This window comes from Balaenoptera physalus (assembly GCF_965194825.1).
Source record: "Balaenoptera physalus genome assembly, chromosome: 2".
In the NCBI taxonomy this organism is placed as follows: domain Eukaryota; kingdom Metazoa; phylum Chordata; class Mammalia; order Artiodactyla; family Balaenopteridae; genus Balaenoptera; species Balaenoptera physalus.
Genome location: NC_138883.1, coordinates 155,176,953 through 155,194,390, shown reverse-complemented (window position 1 = coordinate 155,194,390; position 17,438 = coordinate 155,176,953). Strand labels below are relative to the sequence as shown.

The following is a 17,438-nucleotide window of genomic DNA, read 5'->3' as shown; positions in this document are numbered from 1 at the left end:
GAAACTATAAACAAAACGAAAAGACAACCCTCAGAATGGGAGAAAATATTTGCAAACAAATCAGAGGACACAGGATTAATCTCCAAAATATATAAACCGTTCATGCAGCTCAATATTAAACAAACAACCCAATCCAAAAATGGGCAGAAGACCTAAATAGGCATCTCTTCAAAGAAGACAAACAGATGGCCAAGAGGCACATGAAAAGCTGCTCAACATCACTAATTATTAGGAATGCAAGTCAAAACTATAATGAGGTATCACCTCACACCACTTAGAATGGCCATCATCAGAAAATCTACAAACAACAGTGCTCACTTCGGCAGCACATATACTAAAATTGGAACGATACAGAGAAGATTAGCATGGCCCCTGCACAAGGATGATGAATAAAGATGCAGACCTACTAGAGAATGGACTTGAGGACACAGGGAGGGGGAACAGTAAGCTGGGACAAAGTGATAGAGTGGCATGGACATATATACACTACCAAATGTAAAATAGCTAGTGGGAAGCAGCCGCATAGCACAGGGAGATCAGCTCGGTGCTTTGTGACCACCTAAAGGGGTGGGATAGGGAGGATGGAGGGAGGGAGACACAAGAGGGAAGAGATATGGGGATATATGTATATGTATAGCTGATTCACTTTGTTATAAAGCAGAAACTAACACCATTGTAAAGCAATTATACTCTGATAAAGATGTTAAAAAAAAAATCAGCAAAAAAATTTTTTTAAAAATCTACAAACAGCAAATGCTGGAGAGGGTGTGGAGAAAAGGGAACCCTCTTGCACTGTGGTGGGAATGTAAATTGATACAGCCACTATGGAGAACACTATGGAGGTTCCTTAAAAAACTAAAAATAGAATTACCATATGACCCAGCAATCCCACTACTGGGCATATACCCAGAGAAAACCATAATTCAAAAAAACACATGTACCCCAGTGTTCATTGCAGCACTATTTACAATAGCCAGGTCATGGAAACAACCTAAATGCCCATCGACAGACGAATGGATAAAGAAGATGTGGCACATATATACAGTGGAATATTACTCAGCCGTAGAAAGGAACGAAATTGGGTCATTTGTAGAGACGTGGATGGACCTAGAGACTGTCATACAGAGTGAAGTAAGTCAGAAAGAGAAAAACAGATATCGTATATTAACGTATATATGTGGAATCTAGAAAAATGGTACAGATGAACCTATCTGCAAAGCCGAAATAGAGACACAGATGTAGAGAACAAACGTATGGACACCAAGTGGGGAAAGTGAGGGGTGGGGTGGGATGAATTGGGAGATTGAGATTGACATGTATACACTAATACGTATAAAATAGATAACTAATAAGAACGTGCTGTATAAAAAATAAATAAAATAAAATTCAAAAATTCAAAAAAAAAGAAGTACTTGGGGTTTGCTGGTCTCGATGCTTGTCTCATTCCTCGTCAGTCTCTGTCCCTTCCCCATCTCCCCCACCCCCAGCTCTGACAGCCACGTGGCAGAATGTCACTCTGTCCCCTGTCCTCTTCCTGCAGACACAAAGGACATGAGTGAATTCGAGAACGAAGGCTTCTTTGCTCTGCATCAGCGCCGGGGAGCCATCAAACAGGCCAAAGTCCACCACGTCAAGTGCCATGAGTTCACGGCCACCTTTTTCCCACAGCCCACGTTTTGCTCCGTCTGCCATGAGTTTGTCTGGTACGGTAACTCAGCATTTCACTCCCAAGCTTCAGGTTATGCATTCTGTCGCATCTTCTTGATCCAGCAGGTCTGGCGTGCCCTACCTTGGGGAAGTGTGCCAGAATAGGTACCACCTGAGAGTTTCCAGTGGCCTCACCTGGACTGAGAAGGCTCAAAGGGTGTGACTCTATAGAACATTTTCATCATATAACTCCTGTAGAGCAAGGAAACCAGCCTCCTTAGGAAAGGTTCCAAGGACTTCAGTTTCCAATTAAATGGGAGGCTTGTGGGGGTGAGTGGGAAGGGAAAGAAGAAGGAGAGGTCTTTATCGTAAGCACAGTTTTACAGTCAAAACTGCCACCAGCTCAACAGCCCAACTGTGCTGCTACTAATGTCTGCAAAAGGCAACATTTGCCCATTGGAGCTAATGGGTTTCAATGTTTACAAGGCTCTTGGGTGTCTTAAGAGCCCTCGAACAGACAGATTGGTAAACACACAGCAAAGGCTATGGTGGAGTGGAGACTTGAAACGACTCCTATCTCTGGCCTCAGCCTCCTCGCCTCTTCTGGGGTGTTCTCTCCTTAACCCCTGCTTAACCAGGGTATCCAGAGGTCAAGTAGACTTTTGGTGGATTTCCATCAACTGTCTTCATCTAATGACTTGAACCTCCTTCCTTTCTAACAGTGAATGTTACTCAGGCATCGGTCTTAAGCTTGAGAATTCATTAGTTGCAAATATTCTCAGATACTCAGAAAGAGGAAATAAAATGTTATAAAATAAAATGTTATAAATGTAGATATCTTTGCTTATCTGTACTGAGCTTAGTGAGACATTGAATTTTTAAGCGTAGACGTGGAAATTTGCTACCACGAGCCCATGATCCATTTTTTTAAATTATTTATTTATTTATTAATTTAAAAAATTTTTCTTTTTTTGGCTGCATCGGGTCTTAGTTGTGGCACGCGGGGTCTTTCGTTGCGGCACACGGGCTTCTCTAGTTGTGGCAGTGTGCGGGCTTCTCTCTAGCTGTGGCATGCAGGTTTTCTCTTCTCTAGTTGTGGCACGCGGGCTTAGTTGCCCCACAGCATGTGGGATCTTAGTCCCCCAACCAGGGATCGAACTTGCGTCCCGTGTACGGGAAGGCGGATTCTTTACCACTGGACCACCAGGGGAAGTCCCCCCTTTATCCATTTTTGGTCAGGCATTTTTATCTCTACACGTTTGTTTGGAAAATATGCAAATGGGAGGGAAATCAACAACTCCTCATTTATCTAATTTATCAGACTTTTCATAAAGCAGGTTAAAATAAAAGCACATGTTAACACTCTTGGCTAATAATAGAACAGTGCTGCAGATCAGAAAATGCTCTGTGATAGTAGAAAGCTATGAGATCTTGTTCATCTTTTAAATGTTTTTGCTACTACTGTTGACTCAAAGGTCCATATAAATATTCAAACATGTGCTTTATTGCAGGGGTCTGAACAAACAGGGCTACCAGTGTCGACGTAAGTCAGAAGGATTTCTGTTGTATTATCGTCATTCTTTTCGTTTAGTTGCCCCTTAACTTCTGAAAATCTCAAGCTGTAGTCATTTCTTTTCAGAATGTAATGCAGCAATTCACAAGAAGTGTATCGATAAAGTTATAGCGAAGTGCACAGGATCAGCTATCAACAGCCGAGAAACCATGGTACGGATCGAGATTCCTCTCTGTCTGAAATACGATGATTTTATCCTGACATCAAATTTTATAGCCCACTAATTCTTGTTCCTAATGCCTGAATTTGAATGCTTAAATTTTTCCTTGCACACCCTAAAACCCTTTCCTCTCCAGTGGTGATGGTTACTGAGATCCAAAACTAGGGGATGAATAAGAGAGCACAAGAAGAATTTTAATGATTCTACCTTTTCCAGAAAAACATCACAGAAAGGTGGCCAGAAAGCACAGTTCTGATCAATTATGTGAGAACAACTCCTGTGGCATCGACAGCTAGAAGTGACAGTTAAAGAGTAGAGGCAATGGTTATAAAATGCAGATGTGAGCATTTACAAGGGAGGGTAACGGATGGGTAGTTCTTATATTGAGAGGCAAATATTTCTTTCAGAATGAACTTTGAGATGTGTCATCTGGGGGCAAGTTAGACTTTACTCTGTGGGAGAGGGAGGCAGATGAAGCTGCAGAGAGAGAGGGGCAACCAGAGCAGTCAGTCTTGGCAAGAAGGGGAGAGTTCCAAAGCCACATGGACGTGAAACTCTGATGGACAGGAAAGAGTTGGAGAGATGGTTGTAGATAAAGGTAGGTTTGTAGATTTGGGGAAGGACAGATGAGGGAGCTTCCCTTAGATGGCTTAGGTCCTCAATGAAGTCTGAGGACTAGGGGAAGAAAGAAGGCAATAAGTGTCTTTGAGGAGGAAGAAGGGGCTGTAAAATAATTATCTCAGAGGTGGCAAGGCAAGGGGATTCGAGAAAAGCAGCAGGATTGCCAGGCACAGTTGCAAGTCCATTTGAGTTTGAGGGCAGCCATCTCCCGGGTGTGTGATTTTCTCCAGCAAAGGGGCAGGCAAAGAGACAGCAGATCGGTTGGGTTTTTCCAGAGTAGAATTTCTTTTAAAATTTAGAGCCAGAAGGGGATAATTTCCTGTTATGAGTGACTCTGCTAAGCCTCAAAGAGGTTGAAGTAGTTTGTCCAAGGTCAACCATTTCCACCTGGCAGAGCTGGGACTAGAATTCGGATCTCGGCCTCCCAGACTAATGCTTTTGTTCGTTGAAATCACAATACCTCTTTTCATCCCGCCCTCCTGCTCCCTTTACCTGATGCCTTCAGCTTTCCTGGAAAAATCACAAATTGTAAGCATGACTGTTAACTTCAATGGCTAACGTCCAGTAGGACTAGAATGAGAGCCACACGTAAAGTTTTAAACTTTCAAGTAGCCACATTAAAGACAGGAAAAAGCAACAGGTGGAATTCATCTTAACGATATTCTTTATGTAACCCAATCTGCTCCAATATTATCATTTCAAGATAGAATCAATATACAAAATTGAGATATTTTACATTGTTTTTTTTCATACAAAGTTGTCGTAATCCAGTACGTATTTTACACTTACAGCACATCTTTCACCACCTTGTAAGTGTTCCCTTGGCCCATGTGGGTGAGTGACTGTCATGTTGGAAAGTACAGATCTGTAGTCTTTCCCAGACGCATCTTGAACCATTTGGACTTGGGTTCAGGATCTGAAGTAGAAGTCTCCTAGCCTGGACCTTGACATCACTTGTTCATATTTATGTGGAAAAGTTTCTACAAAATAGGAGTTCTGAAAGGCACTTTTTCTTGGTTGAAAATATCTCGATTAAGTGCTGGGCAGCTTTTAAGCCATTCTAAATATCCATTCTAAAGACTAAATCCTGACCAAAAGCCATGAGAACATGTATTCCTTTAACAAATAAGGCCACTTTACTGTACATGTTCTCAAAGAAATTGTTTAATTAAAAACTTCTGTAGAGATTTTAAGTCTCAAGGAAATAAAACTTTTTATACTGCACAAGAATATTGGTATTCTTGCCAGGAATCAAAGTGCCTGATTTTTTGTTGTTGTTAATGTAATAAGTTTGATTAAAGGGGAGAATTTAAACTCTAGAACACTTTAAAAATAAAAATCTTCACTATATCTACTATCAGCATCCCTCTGTCATCTCCCTTCTCTCCATCCCTTAAACCATCACATTTATTTTGAGAGAGAGAAGAGTAATGGTGAAAGAGGGGATGGGCTCAGATTTGGACTGTCAGGCTCATAGATATCCCAGCTCAGTTGATGGCTGTGTGTCCTAGACAAGTGTCTGGCCCTATCTGTGCTGAATGTCCCCACCTATCAAATCAGGATAGTAACAGAGGCTGCTTCAAAAGAGGTATTTTGAGGGTTGTATGAGATATCACACATGTAAAAGATAACACATGTGACGTGTCTATCACAGCACCTGGCAGAACTGTTATCTACCTCTTGTCTTTTCAGTTCATGTATAAGAAGTGTGAAAAGGCTTCCCACCTTGGGCTCCCGCACTAAAAACCGATGTCTCTAGAGGAGGCATTATATAACATCTTCCAAAGGTTAAAGCACTAGTGCTAGGTTGAAAGAGAAAAGGAAATATTTATATTAAAATAGGAAGGGAAGTACATTTACTTAGCTCCCATTTAAATAAATAACATTGGTCTCCTCTTCCTGAAATCTTAGCCCGTCTGTGGGAAGGCCGCAGACTTCAGCCATCTCCAGGTTACTTAATATGTGTATCTTGCCCCCTTGCCCTTGACCTAGGAGAGCTAACGGCTCCTTGTCTTCTTTGGACACGACTATAAGGCTTGACAAGTAAAAATTATGGGTTCTAATAAACATCACTGCAGTGTTTTTATTATTCTGTTCACTGTGCTAAAGTATCTGCTAAGACGTGAAAAGTGGGGAAGCGGGGACACACCGACCATCATGCATTCTTTTTCCCTTTCAGTTCCACAAGGAGAGGTTCAAAATCGACATGCCGCACAGATTTAAGGTCTACAATTACAAGAGCCCCACCTTCTGTGAGCACTGTGGGACCCTGCTCTGGGGCCTGGCAAGGCAAGGCCTCAAGTGCGACGGTGAGTCTGACGAGCGTGGCCCCCCTGGAACCCCCTGTGGCTGGATTTGCAGCTTTGATGGAGAGAACCAGGGAGCGGGGGGAGGACGGAGGTGACTGCCTTCTCCATCCAGCCCGGAAGAGCCCCGTGATCCTGAATGAGAAGTTCCCCGGTAACAAGCCACTGCTGTTCTTTTCCTTCCACCTGTCCCCACCCCATGCCTTGTTTCCCAGAGAAGTGCCCGGTCATCCAGGTCAAATGTCACAGCCCCTGGCCCGATGCCTTCTGTGGTGCCTGCCTGATCCTCCTCTGACGGGCTCCCTCCCCTGGAACTGCCCCTTCCTGACCTCCGCAGCCCCAGCCCTGCCCCTGCCGCTCTCCTTAGCACCAGCAAGTACGATTCTGTCTGTGGCTCCATCAGGGAGCGAGCCTGGCACGTCTGTTTCGCTGTTGGATAGTCCTGCGCAGAAAACTGCCTGACTTAAGCTGGAGAGCCTGTCCCCAAAGCGTGCTGTGAACTCCACGTGCACAGGAAGAGGCCCAGCTCTGATTCTGATGGCCTCCACCATGGAGGTATTCAGCCGGACCCTGAGAAAAAGCACAAGAACTTTTTCTCTCTGAAAGTCCAGGCTGCGAAGGCAACAACCTTCAGAAACTGAGATGCTGTTATGCCAGGGTTCGGGGGTAGGGAGGAAAAATTCCAACAAGAACTAACAAAGTACTTCTGCCGTTGGAATGCAGCTGAGGGGAGGACAGAGCCCAGATAACATTCAAAACAGAGGTGCCTCGCTCAGCAGGGAACTTTGTATTTTATTTTATTTAAAAAAAATTTTTTAATGAAGTATAGTTGATTTACAATGCTGTGTTAATTATTGCTGTACAGCAAAGTGATTCAGTTATACACATATATATACATTATATACGTGTGTATATATATATATTATATACATATATATATATACATTCTTTTTTACTATATAGTCTTTTCCATTATGGTTTATCATAGGATGTTGATTAAACACAGAAGCCACTTTATTTTTTCTGGGCAGCCCCATTTTAACTTATGCCACTGGCTAATGCGTGTTGTATCTTTTAAGTGATAAAGGGCGCTGACCTAAGGAGGAAGATCACCCTTAGCTGCCTCCTTGTCCGCATCCCAGTTGCATCCACGTGTCTGCTGGAGCCCGGAGTGACATCTTAATGGAGGCGGGAGGGGTTAGGTCTCCAAATCATTACCGAAGGCAAACCCACAGGTAGTCAGAATTCACCTGAACAATCCCTCCATCACCCAAAGTACCACCACGCACTTTCCTCTCTACACCTGTTTAAGAGTCCATGGGTGGGTGGGCCGGGCGTTGTATAGAGTGTCTTTTTTTTTTTTTTTTTAATTTATTTATTTATTTATTTATTTATTTATTTATTTATTTATTTATGGCTGTGTTGGGTCTTCGTTTCTGTGCGAGGACTTTCTCTAGTTGCGGCAAGTGGGGGCCACTCTTCATCGCGGTGCGCGGGCCTCTCACTATCGCGGCCTCTCTTGTTGCGGAGCACAGGCTCCAGACGCGCAGGCTCAGTAGTTGTGGCTCACGGGCCCAGTTGCTCCGCGGCATGTGGGATCTTCCCAGACCAGGGCTCGAACCCGTGTCCCCTGCATTGGCAGGCAGATTCTCAACCACTGCGCCACCAGGGAAGCCCCTTAGAGTTTCTTTAAGGGTCGTAGGCAACAGGTAATATTGGAGTGTTCTGCTGGGACAAACGGACAGGAATAATCAAATCCCTGTCTGGTGGCGCCCCTGTTCCTGTGATGCTCTCACTCGTCGGGTTTTCTTTCCCTGGAGCCCAGGCGCCCCACCTGCAGAGGCCGAGCTGGTCCCAACAGCACGATTGTGCCTCTGAGCTCAGAACTTCCAGGAGGATTCCTTGGCATTGTTCCACGGCTCCCACGCCCTGCTGGGTTCTGTCCTTTTCGAACATTCCTTCTTCATCCCATTCTCTTTCCTCCTTCCCTGTCTTCCTGTGCTTCCTTAACCCTACTCCCTCTCTTCTCTCGTCCCCTTCCTCTCCCCTCTCCTCCCCCTTCTCCTTCCCCAAGTCACTCTCTGTTCCTGCTGGAACCCCGAGAGGCTGGGCGCTGTCTGACCCCCCTCATGCCCTCATCTGCATCTCCGCCTCTCACTCTCTCCCCTGGGTCTCTCCCCCACCCCTTCCTCACTCTCTCTTCTTCTTACTCTCCTGTAAGCCTCCTTCCTAAGTAGGGCCCCCGCTCCTCCTGACCCTGTCTCCTTTCTCTCGCCACTGAAATTCCCATGAAATTAGTCATCGGAAGGGACTGTTTGCACTCACCGAGGTCCGGTTATCACCTACTAGGTTAGTAACAGACTTAGGACGTTGTAATCCTAGTGGGCACGGGGCCTCTCTTCATGGCACATCAGAGACGAGCTTAGATCCACTACAGTTTTAAAGAGCAAGGTGCTCGATGCTCGCTACGTGCCTCCCTCTACCTTGCAGGAAGTAAGTAGGAAATGGGGCCGCCCAGCGTAAAACCTGCATCCGGGAGCCCGGGAGGAGTCAAGCTAACAAGGCAGAATTCAGAGGGCAGAAGCCATTATGAGCAGCATCTTTACTGTATTAAAGGTTCCACTTCAGGTGGATTTTTATGACTTTATACTGGGATGAGTAATAGTTTATGCTTACTTACTAGAAAATGCTGTTTTGTCTTGTTATGAACTGTTTAGTGAAAACTAAAGGTGAAGATGGCTAAAATTTCACCTAAATATTTCAAGATTATTTTATTGTAGTAAATAATAAAGATGAAAGAAAAGTTGTCTTTCGTGAACACCTGTTGGAGGCCAGTCACTGTGCTAAGTTTTTGCACACAGATGGGCAAGTAATAAGGTAAGAAGATTAAAACGGCATGATTTTATAGCTTCTCCTGCCTAATTCCACTGTAACGATCCCTGTTGATATACCTTTATGGAACCTAGCAGGACGTGAGATCAGAGTTCTATCTGCTGGTGTTGGGAAATCTTCGTTAGTTTTTTTTTTTTTTTGGCATAACGGTGATGTTTCATAAGCAGAATTTGCATTTTCTAAGACTAATGACATGAAGCGATATTGTCTTTACACAGACACACAGGTGCCCGACCCCAGTACAAGAAGGCTCCCACAGTCACAGCACGGTCGTGCTGTTTTTAGGACTAATGAATCAGGATAATCCTCCAGCATCGTAGGTCTCAGAGCTAGAAGCCTATGCAGATCACTTAGTTCAAGTAGCCCAACTCTCCCATGTGGTGAGAACACGGTCTCTGGACACTTTCCTTCCTTTCACCCCCACCTCTCACATATGCACAGACCACCCCACCATCTCAATTTCCATTTCGACTGAGGTTGTACCCTAGGCTTCAGCCTAGAAGGTGGAGAAGCCTCTCGTAGCCCACGTGGGAAAGGGGATGCTTGGACTCCCTAAGCATCCAAGTGGCAGTGAATGACCTTCCACCCAGCATTCCACATTACCACCGACTTATTTGCTGGGATCATCCCTGGAATAAGAGCCAACCTCAGTTTTTCACTCTCAGCGATGGCACAGTGGAAATGCATTCTGGGAGCAGCCTTCCTCCCCCTCCACAGGCTCTGGTTCCGCCTTGAACGGGAGTCACTTCCCAGCAGCATGCTGAGGTGCATCTGGTGTGTGCGTGAAGGTCTCAGGGAATCGGAGGTGAATGTGCGGTGGCATCGTAAAAGCACTGCCCTAGTCTGTTTGCTTTCAGTGTCTCCCTCTGCTGGGAAGATGGCGCCGGGGATTTGCCAGTGATTCCTTGGACATACATGCACCTAAAACAGATGACGTGCAAAGTCCGTGGAAGTCGGTTCTGTTGCCCTTGCTCAAGGTGTCGCTTTCTGCCTTTCAGCATGTGGCATGAACGTACATCACAGATGCCAGACAAAGGTCGCCAACCTTTGTGGCATAAACCAGAAGCTAATGGCTGAAGCACTGGCAATGATTGAAAGCACTCAACAGGTAGGAACGGCTTTTAGGGGACAAGTTCCCACAATTTCAGCTCAACTAGGACTATTCCAGTCCCTTCGCTCTGTGATCTGTAGCAACTCTACAGGGCAACGTGTACTCTGTTTCTGAGTACTTGCCTTGACACTGACTTTCATCTTCATGTCCACATCCCCCGTTTGAGATACTTATTTATTTAATGCATTTGGATTGTGTGGATCTTTATAAGATCTTAAATTCTTCATGGAATGAGCAGGGGCAGAAACAAATAAATTCATTAAAATTATTGAGGATTCATTGCCAACTTTATACCTATGTATGACAACTATATAATAGCCTGGGGAAAAAACATTTATTTGCTAGAATCATCCCTAGAATGCCTTCAAAACACTGAGTCCAAGGCAACTTTTGCCTTGCTACTTACTAGCATGCCGAATCCTCACATCCAAGGACAAACCCTCTTTAAGACTTGGCATTGCCCACCTAAGCTATTTTTCCATCCATTGGCTTGGATGGAAATGATTCTTATTTGTGACCAAATAATGTGGATAGCATGGGATAAACCAGTTAGCCCCCAGAAAAGTATGCAGGAAGCGAATACGTTCTGCGGGTATGTAAAATATGATAGACGTCCACAGGATATGGGATCCCTAAGAGAGTGCCAAGGGGAGGGAGAGATTCGGTTATCCTACACATTTAGGGATCTGAAATGGCTTTCATGCCCATGGACAGCAGGCTGCACTGTCCCGTTAATGGTGGGTGGGTAGGTGGGTAGTCTGACTCTTTGTTTGTAACCCAGGCTCGCTGCTTAAGAGACTCTGAACACATCTTCAGAGAAGGTCCAGTTGAAATTGGTCTCCCATGCTCCATAAAAGGTGAAGCAAAGCTGCCGTATGGACCAGCACCGGGGAAAAAAGGTAGGTATCCTGATCCACTGTAGAATCGTCAGTAATTCATCTTGATTAACCTGAGTCCTCTGGATTTAATTCTCCACGTACCTGGCCTGATAAATGATTCTTTTCTAGTTAAGAGATTACAGACCTAGCCGCCAACAAAGAGTCTCCTACTTCTTAGAAGTATTGTAAAACCAAAATATACCCCGCTAGAAAACCTTCATAAGCAGGTGGTGGTGGTGAGAGGTTGAGGTGGGAGAAGAAAATGCGGCATCTCTGGAGGAAACAATTGCAAACCTTTCCTTAGAATTTTAGAACGTTACTCCCTGCCGTGGTTAAACAGTTTTGCAGAAATAAATCCTCCATAGAGCTCTATGGTAGGAATACCACAGACCATCTTATTCTGCACCTTTGAGACTTTTCTGGAAAGTTTAAAATTAGAAAGGGGATTATGGACACCAAGGGGGGAAAGCGGGGGCATGGTGGGATGCATTGGGAGATTGGGATTGACATCTATACACTGATATGTATGAAATAGATAACTAATAAGAACCTGCTATATAAAATAAATAAACTCAAAAAAAAAAAAAAAAGATTAGACAGGGGAAGAATAGCCTAACGTCCTTAACAATTTTGATGTTATGGAAGTTTATCCAGCCTCCTGTTTGAAGGTCCTTCATGAGAGGATATGACCATGTGATTCTGAATAGTTTCAGCATACATTATAAAATACTTATTTTCCTTGGACTTAGAATATGAAAGATAAACCTAGAGATTGGAAAATAAATGTCATTATTCCAGCCACAAAAAAAGACATGATAAATATGTGATGTGATACAGGTGCTAACTATCTAGTGATATCACAGTAGATAAATGTGTCAATCAACGTGTTATGCACCTTAAATTAGCACAGTGTGATATGTCAATGTATTTCAATTTTAAAAAAAGAAATGTTATAAGGGGGTCAGAGGAAGGCTCCAGAAAAGTTTTTCTACACCTTCTCTGGCAGGGGGTGAGGAATAAATTGTCCTGAAAATTTTTTAAAGAAGGGTTTGGATTAGATTTGGGAAGGGTCTCCGGGCAGAGGAGTAGACCATGTGTCTCAGACATGATCAAGGTAGGTAACATCTTGACTCGAAGACTGTGGCGAATGATGCATTTCAGATCTTCAATGATCTGCTATCCATTTCTTCGTCCCTACATGGTTGGTCACGGAAATTGACGCCACTGTGCCTGTAAGCCACGCAAGCAATGGAGAATCATTTTTCTTCCAATTTGGTTAAAATCCCTATTTGTCCGTGATTCGGCATTATCGAAAGTGCTCATTCCTGTTGCATAGATGGTCTTTTGCTGATTGGAGTGTTTCTTAACTTGACGTTTTTCCCAGTCTGTTGCATAAAGAGACACAGTCCGCCCCCCAGATGCCAGGCTCCTGGGCAGGAGGTGCTGCTTTTGCCCTGCAGGAACCCCTTTCTGCATCGTTGTGAATGGAGCTTCAGAATGGGATGTGGAAAAGAAAGCGTGTTCTCAAAGTAGCTAGAACGACCTTCCGCTGTTCCTTATTTCCTTTTAACCACTGATTTGCCATTTTCAGAGCCTCAGGGGATCTCCTGGGAGTCTCCCTTGGATGAGATGGAGAAAGTAGGCCATCGTCCAGAACCTGAACTTAACGTAGAAAGACCATCTCTACATATGAAATTAAAAATCGAGGATTTTACCTTGCACAAAATGTTGGGGAAAGGAAGTTTTGGCAAGGTATGATATTGTATGTAGAATTCTGTGGCCCAACTTCCAGAAATTGAAGAGCAAATCTGGCCAGTGGGACTGAACCACGCATGGGTGTGCAGAGAGCGCATTCCTGGTCAGGAACTGTCATGTGATGTGATATATGTTAGAGGGCAGAGAGACATCCGAATAAATAGGGACCCGGGGAGCTCTGGGGAATAGCAGCCTCTGCTTCCTGGGAACAACGATTCAAGCCATTTCACTTGGAAGGTGTTCGTCCCATGAGCTTGTGTGTTCGATATCTTTGGACACCAAAGAAATGAGAAGGTGCCTCAGCCAGTTCCTGTTTCACAGATATTTTTGTTTCTTTGGTGGTTTTTTGTTGTTGTTGTTTTGTTCCTTTCTCAAACCTGGAGTGTGGTTTTACCTTCTGTATGATTTCTTCTCTACCAAATGTCCTCAGCCTTGTTTTAGTTTGCTAGGGCTACTGTAACAAAATACCACAGATGGGGAGACTTCAACAACAGAAATGTATTTCTTCCAGTTCTAGAGGCTGAAAGTCCAAGATCAAGGTGTGGACAGGGCTGTTTCTCCTGAGGCCTCTCTCCTGGGTGTCGACACTGTCTTCTCCCTGTGTCCTCACATGGCCATTCCTGTGTGCATGTCTATGTCCTAACCCCCTCTGCTTATAAGGATACCAGTCATATTGGATTAGGACCCACCCTAATGACCTCATTTTAACATAATTACCTCCGTAATCACCCTGTCTCCAAATATGGTCACACTCTGAGCTGCTGGGGTTTAGGATTCCAACATATGAATTATTTGGAAGGGACACAATTCAGCCCAGAACACGGCCCTAGCTTGAGCGTCTTAGGAAAAGTTCCACAGAGGAAGTCCTTCCTCTAAATTCTTTCTGCCACTCACTCAGGTTATGGGCCATTAGTCAGTCACAGAGGGCAAGGAGAGGAGGAAGGAGACATAATGGAAGAAATTATAATCAACTATCAGTGACAAGAGGAGATTTTCAAGCCAGTGATTGTAAAGAGGGATGTCATGGAATATAGGCTTTTAGGTTATTTTGGATATTAAGGATATCACATGTATTAATGGAACTCTCAGTTGTTTTATATTTATATTGGATGCAACGTCTAGGAAAGTTTTAGCCAAAGACTACTGTTCCATGAATTTGTGCAACCAAGACCAGCATTATGCTCAGCACCTGCTTGCTAGACTTTGGCTGCAAAACTTACCCAGTTTATTTAATAATCATGTAACTGGGTATTGCCGTAGCTGAATGACACTGTGCTGCAGTTGGGGTTTCTATATAATACCAAAGCATTGCCTTTGGCAAAATCCACTCTGCCCTACAAACTGTAGCTGATATCCATTAATTCGTTTATTTTGTTTCCACAATAACATGAACCATAGCAGGCTCGTCTGGTGTTAATCTGAGTGTAATAGGCAATTTTACAGCCAGTCTTCATTAAAATTTAGCATCAATTATTGTGCAGTTATAACCTGTTTCCAAAAACTGAAAGCACATTATAGAGATGGAAATTGCTTTTTTTTTTCCAGCTTCTTAGTTTATGGCTGGTTTGGGGATGTTTTATTGAAAGAAACAATTACCAAAAGAGGACTTTTAATTGTTAAAGAAAAGTTTTTCTTTGTTCCCGTGTGGATTTTACTTTTCCTTAACAAGGTTAAGAAGACATTAAGTTAAACCTATATGCCTTAGTAAATAACGCAAGGGACAGCTGAGAGCTTTAGGTATCCTCTGCTCTGTGTCCAAAGCAGTAAGCTCCTCACCATCAGGACCCCGGATCCCTGCACTCTGAGGGGACTGCACCGTGGGGCCCAAGGAGAGGGGGATGAAGCACCAGAGCAAAACGGGGCAGCTGTGTTTCTTTTCTTCCAACACCAAGAATACTCTGAAACTTGTTTTTCTTCTTTCTTTTCACTCTCTATAGGAAGTATCGTTCCTCATCAAAATGGTAGCCTCTATATTCTGGTTCTCCATCGATTTTAGGCCCAGGAGAACAAATTGCATGTTTTCTGGGGATATGTATGTACGTCATTCATTTGCCTGAATTCTCATCTAAGCTCTACCCCCTCTATCAAGCCAGCTACCCCAAAGCTATGTGTCTGCGCTGTATTAGTTTAAACATAGACACGTGCATTTTCACTATTGGTGTAACATCATTAACGTCAACATTCCCTAAAAGTCACTAAAAGAAGCAGATGGCAAGTGTTTTTTCTTTTAAGTATAGTTGATTTACAATATTAGTGTCAGGTGTATAACACAGTGATTCAATAGTTTTATAGATTATACTCCATTTAAAGTTATTACAAAATAATGGCTGTATTTCCCTGTGCTGTACAATATATCCCTGTTGCTTACTTATTTTATGCATAGTAGTTTGTATCTCTTAATCCTATACCCCTATATTGCCCCTCCCCCTTCCCCTCTTCCCACTGGTAACCACTAGTTTGTTCTCTATATCTGTGAGTCACTTTCTGTTTTGTTATAGACTTCCATTTGTTTTGTTTTTTAGATTCCAGTAACTGTCATTTAGAAAGCATTTTACAGTTCACAAATCACTTTCCCACCTGGTATTTGATTTTCACAGCAGTCCTGTAAGTCAGCAGTGTGTTGATAGTTACTGCTTTTACACATTCGGGAACTGAAGCAGCCCAGGGAGGTTAATTTGTTTGCCCACATTCCCACAGCTAGTAAGTATCTATCTGTGAAATGAGGCCTGAGCTGGGGTTTTCTGTCTCCAAATGCCATGTCCTCACTCCTGTCAATCGTCTGTGGCTGCATCATTTGCAAAAGTGAAAGTTGGTGAAACTCTCCATTACATGCCATCTGGTGTCCTTTCTTACAAGATTCATGAAATCAAGTGGAAAAAGTAAACTTTGGAGTCAGATTTCCCACTGAGTAGCTCCATGAATTTGAGAAAGTTACCCTTTGAGCCTAGTTTTTTTAAATTATTACTATCTATCTGTGTTGCAGAGTGTTCTGAGCTAAGAATTAAATAGATACTAAAATTAGATAGCACATGTAAAGCACATAGCAGAATGTCTGACACATAGTAGGTCTTGAAGATAATATTAGTGTCTGTGCCATCAGAGGAAATGCTGTGCATTCTTTAAGCACATCAGGAAAGCTCAATTCCTCACATATTCTTTTTTTTTGCCTTGAAAAAGTGGGTAAAACTTAGAGTAAGGTTTTATGCTCATTTTCAGTGATATTTCAAGAACAATCAAGTCCTTCTTCCACTACTTGCTGCTGCTTCCTTCAATACATATTTGCCTCTGAATTTTTTTATAAACTTACTCAGGTCCCTGGGTAGACAGGGCACACTTTTTTAAATAGAATTTTTCAGGGGCTGAGAATAACCCATCCCACTGAACCGTAGTTTTGTGAAACCCTTTGAAAGGTAGAGAGAGGATGAAACCGTTCCGTATCATCCCACACCGGTGAAGCTCTATTTGTCTCCATAAAGGGGGTGGAGGAGGATTGGAGACATAGTCTTTTCTCACCCAATACATCTCTCTCAGGACTTCGTGACTCTTCTTTAATGAGCGTGAATCCAAATTCTAAAATAAAGTGTCTTCCCCTTCCCTCTAGGTCTTCCTAGCAGAGTTCAAGAAAAGCAATCAATTTTTCGCAATAAAAGCCTTAAAGAAAGATGTGGTTTTGATGGACGACGATGTGGAGTGTACGATGGTAGAGAAGAGAGTTCTCTCCTTGGCCTGGGAGCATCCGTTCTTAACGCACATGTTCTGCACGTTCCAGACCAAGGTAAGGCTATCCTTCATCGCTACCTCTCACCCCAGTAAATCTGGGTTCTCCTGGCAGCCCTCGTTTGGAGACATGGGGTACTCTCTTCGTATATTTCTTCTTTACCTTTGAATCCACCTTCCATCCATCCAAATAAGTTTCTTCCGCTCTAAACACCATTGAAAAATTACTTAGAATTTTTTAATGTAGTTGATTGGGAAAGGGCCTTACTTCTGGATTCGTTTGTTTTTTAGAATTTGGTTTAACTTTTATAAGCAGTATGTGACTTGCTTAACAAAGCAGTGCTTTGTGAGAGGGAAAAAGTGACATCTGTTTATTCATCTACCATACGTGTATTTGAAGAGATGAAATTTGGAAAAATAGATCAAGACGTGTGTGCACTGTTGTTTTCCTTTATAAGGCCAGTAGAAGATCATCCTTTAGAGCGGGCTTCATCAGTGAGGCCCTGAGCATTGTGGTAAAAGGGTGAATCTTGTCAGAAGTGTCTATTCTGTTCTGGGAGAATTCTCCTCCTGATCTCCTTTTTCCCTAAAATTTAAAAAAAGAATTTCTGTTTTGACTCATTTTAGAAAATTTGGAAAGTGCTTATATGCTCAGAGAAGAAATCATTTTAGAAAATTGATTTTAGAAAATTTGGAAAGTGCTTATATGCTCAGAGATCATTTTAGAAAATTTGGAAAGCGCTTATATGCTCAGAGAAGAAAATCATATGTAATCCCA

General features: G+C 43.1%; 1 protein-coding gene and 1 long non-coding RNA gene across 4 annotated transcripts in view; one reads left to right on the top strand and one right to left on the bottom strand.

The window, feature by feature from the left end:
- PRKCQ (protein kinase C theta) overlaps positions 1–17,438 on the top strand; it is a 152,291-nt gene that overhangs the window by 62,098 nt on the left and 72,755 nt on the right. For 2 of the 3 annotated variants that reach the window (XM_082450534.1, XM_082450535.1), the window contains exons 5-12: positions 1,541–1,703; positions 3,159–3,190; positions 3,287–3,372; positions 6,181–6,310; positions 10,198–10,307; positions 11,092–11,209; positions 12,780–12,940; positions 16,545–16,718. In XM_082450534.1, the coding sequence (XP_082306660.1) occupies positions 1,541–1,703; positions 3,159–3,190; positions 3,287–3,372; positions 6,181–6,310; positions 10,198–10,307; positions 11,092–11,209; positions 12,780–12,940; positions 16,545–16,718 (974 nt within the window). The remainder of the gene's footprint in view (positions 1–1,540; positions 1,704–3,158; positions 3,191–3,286; positions 3,373–6,180; positions 6,311–10,197; positions 10,308–11,091; positions 11,210–12,779; positions 12,941–16,544; positions 16,719–17,438) is intronic. The other variant, XM_082450536.1, reaches the window with a different exon arrangement.
- The window catches only part of LOC309655430, a 138,774-nt gene continuing 138,060 nt past the window's right edge, over positions 16,725–17,438 (bottom strand). The window contains exon 5 of the long non-coding RNA XR_014260838.1: positions 16,725–17,246. This is a non-coding gene — a long non-coding RNA (uncharacterized lncRNA). The remainder of the gene's footprint in view (positions 17,247–17,438) is intronic.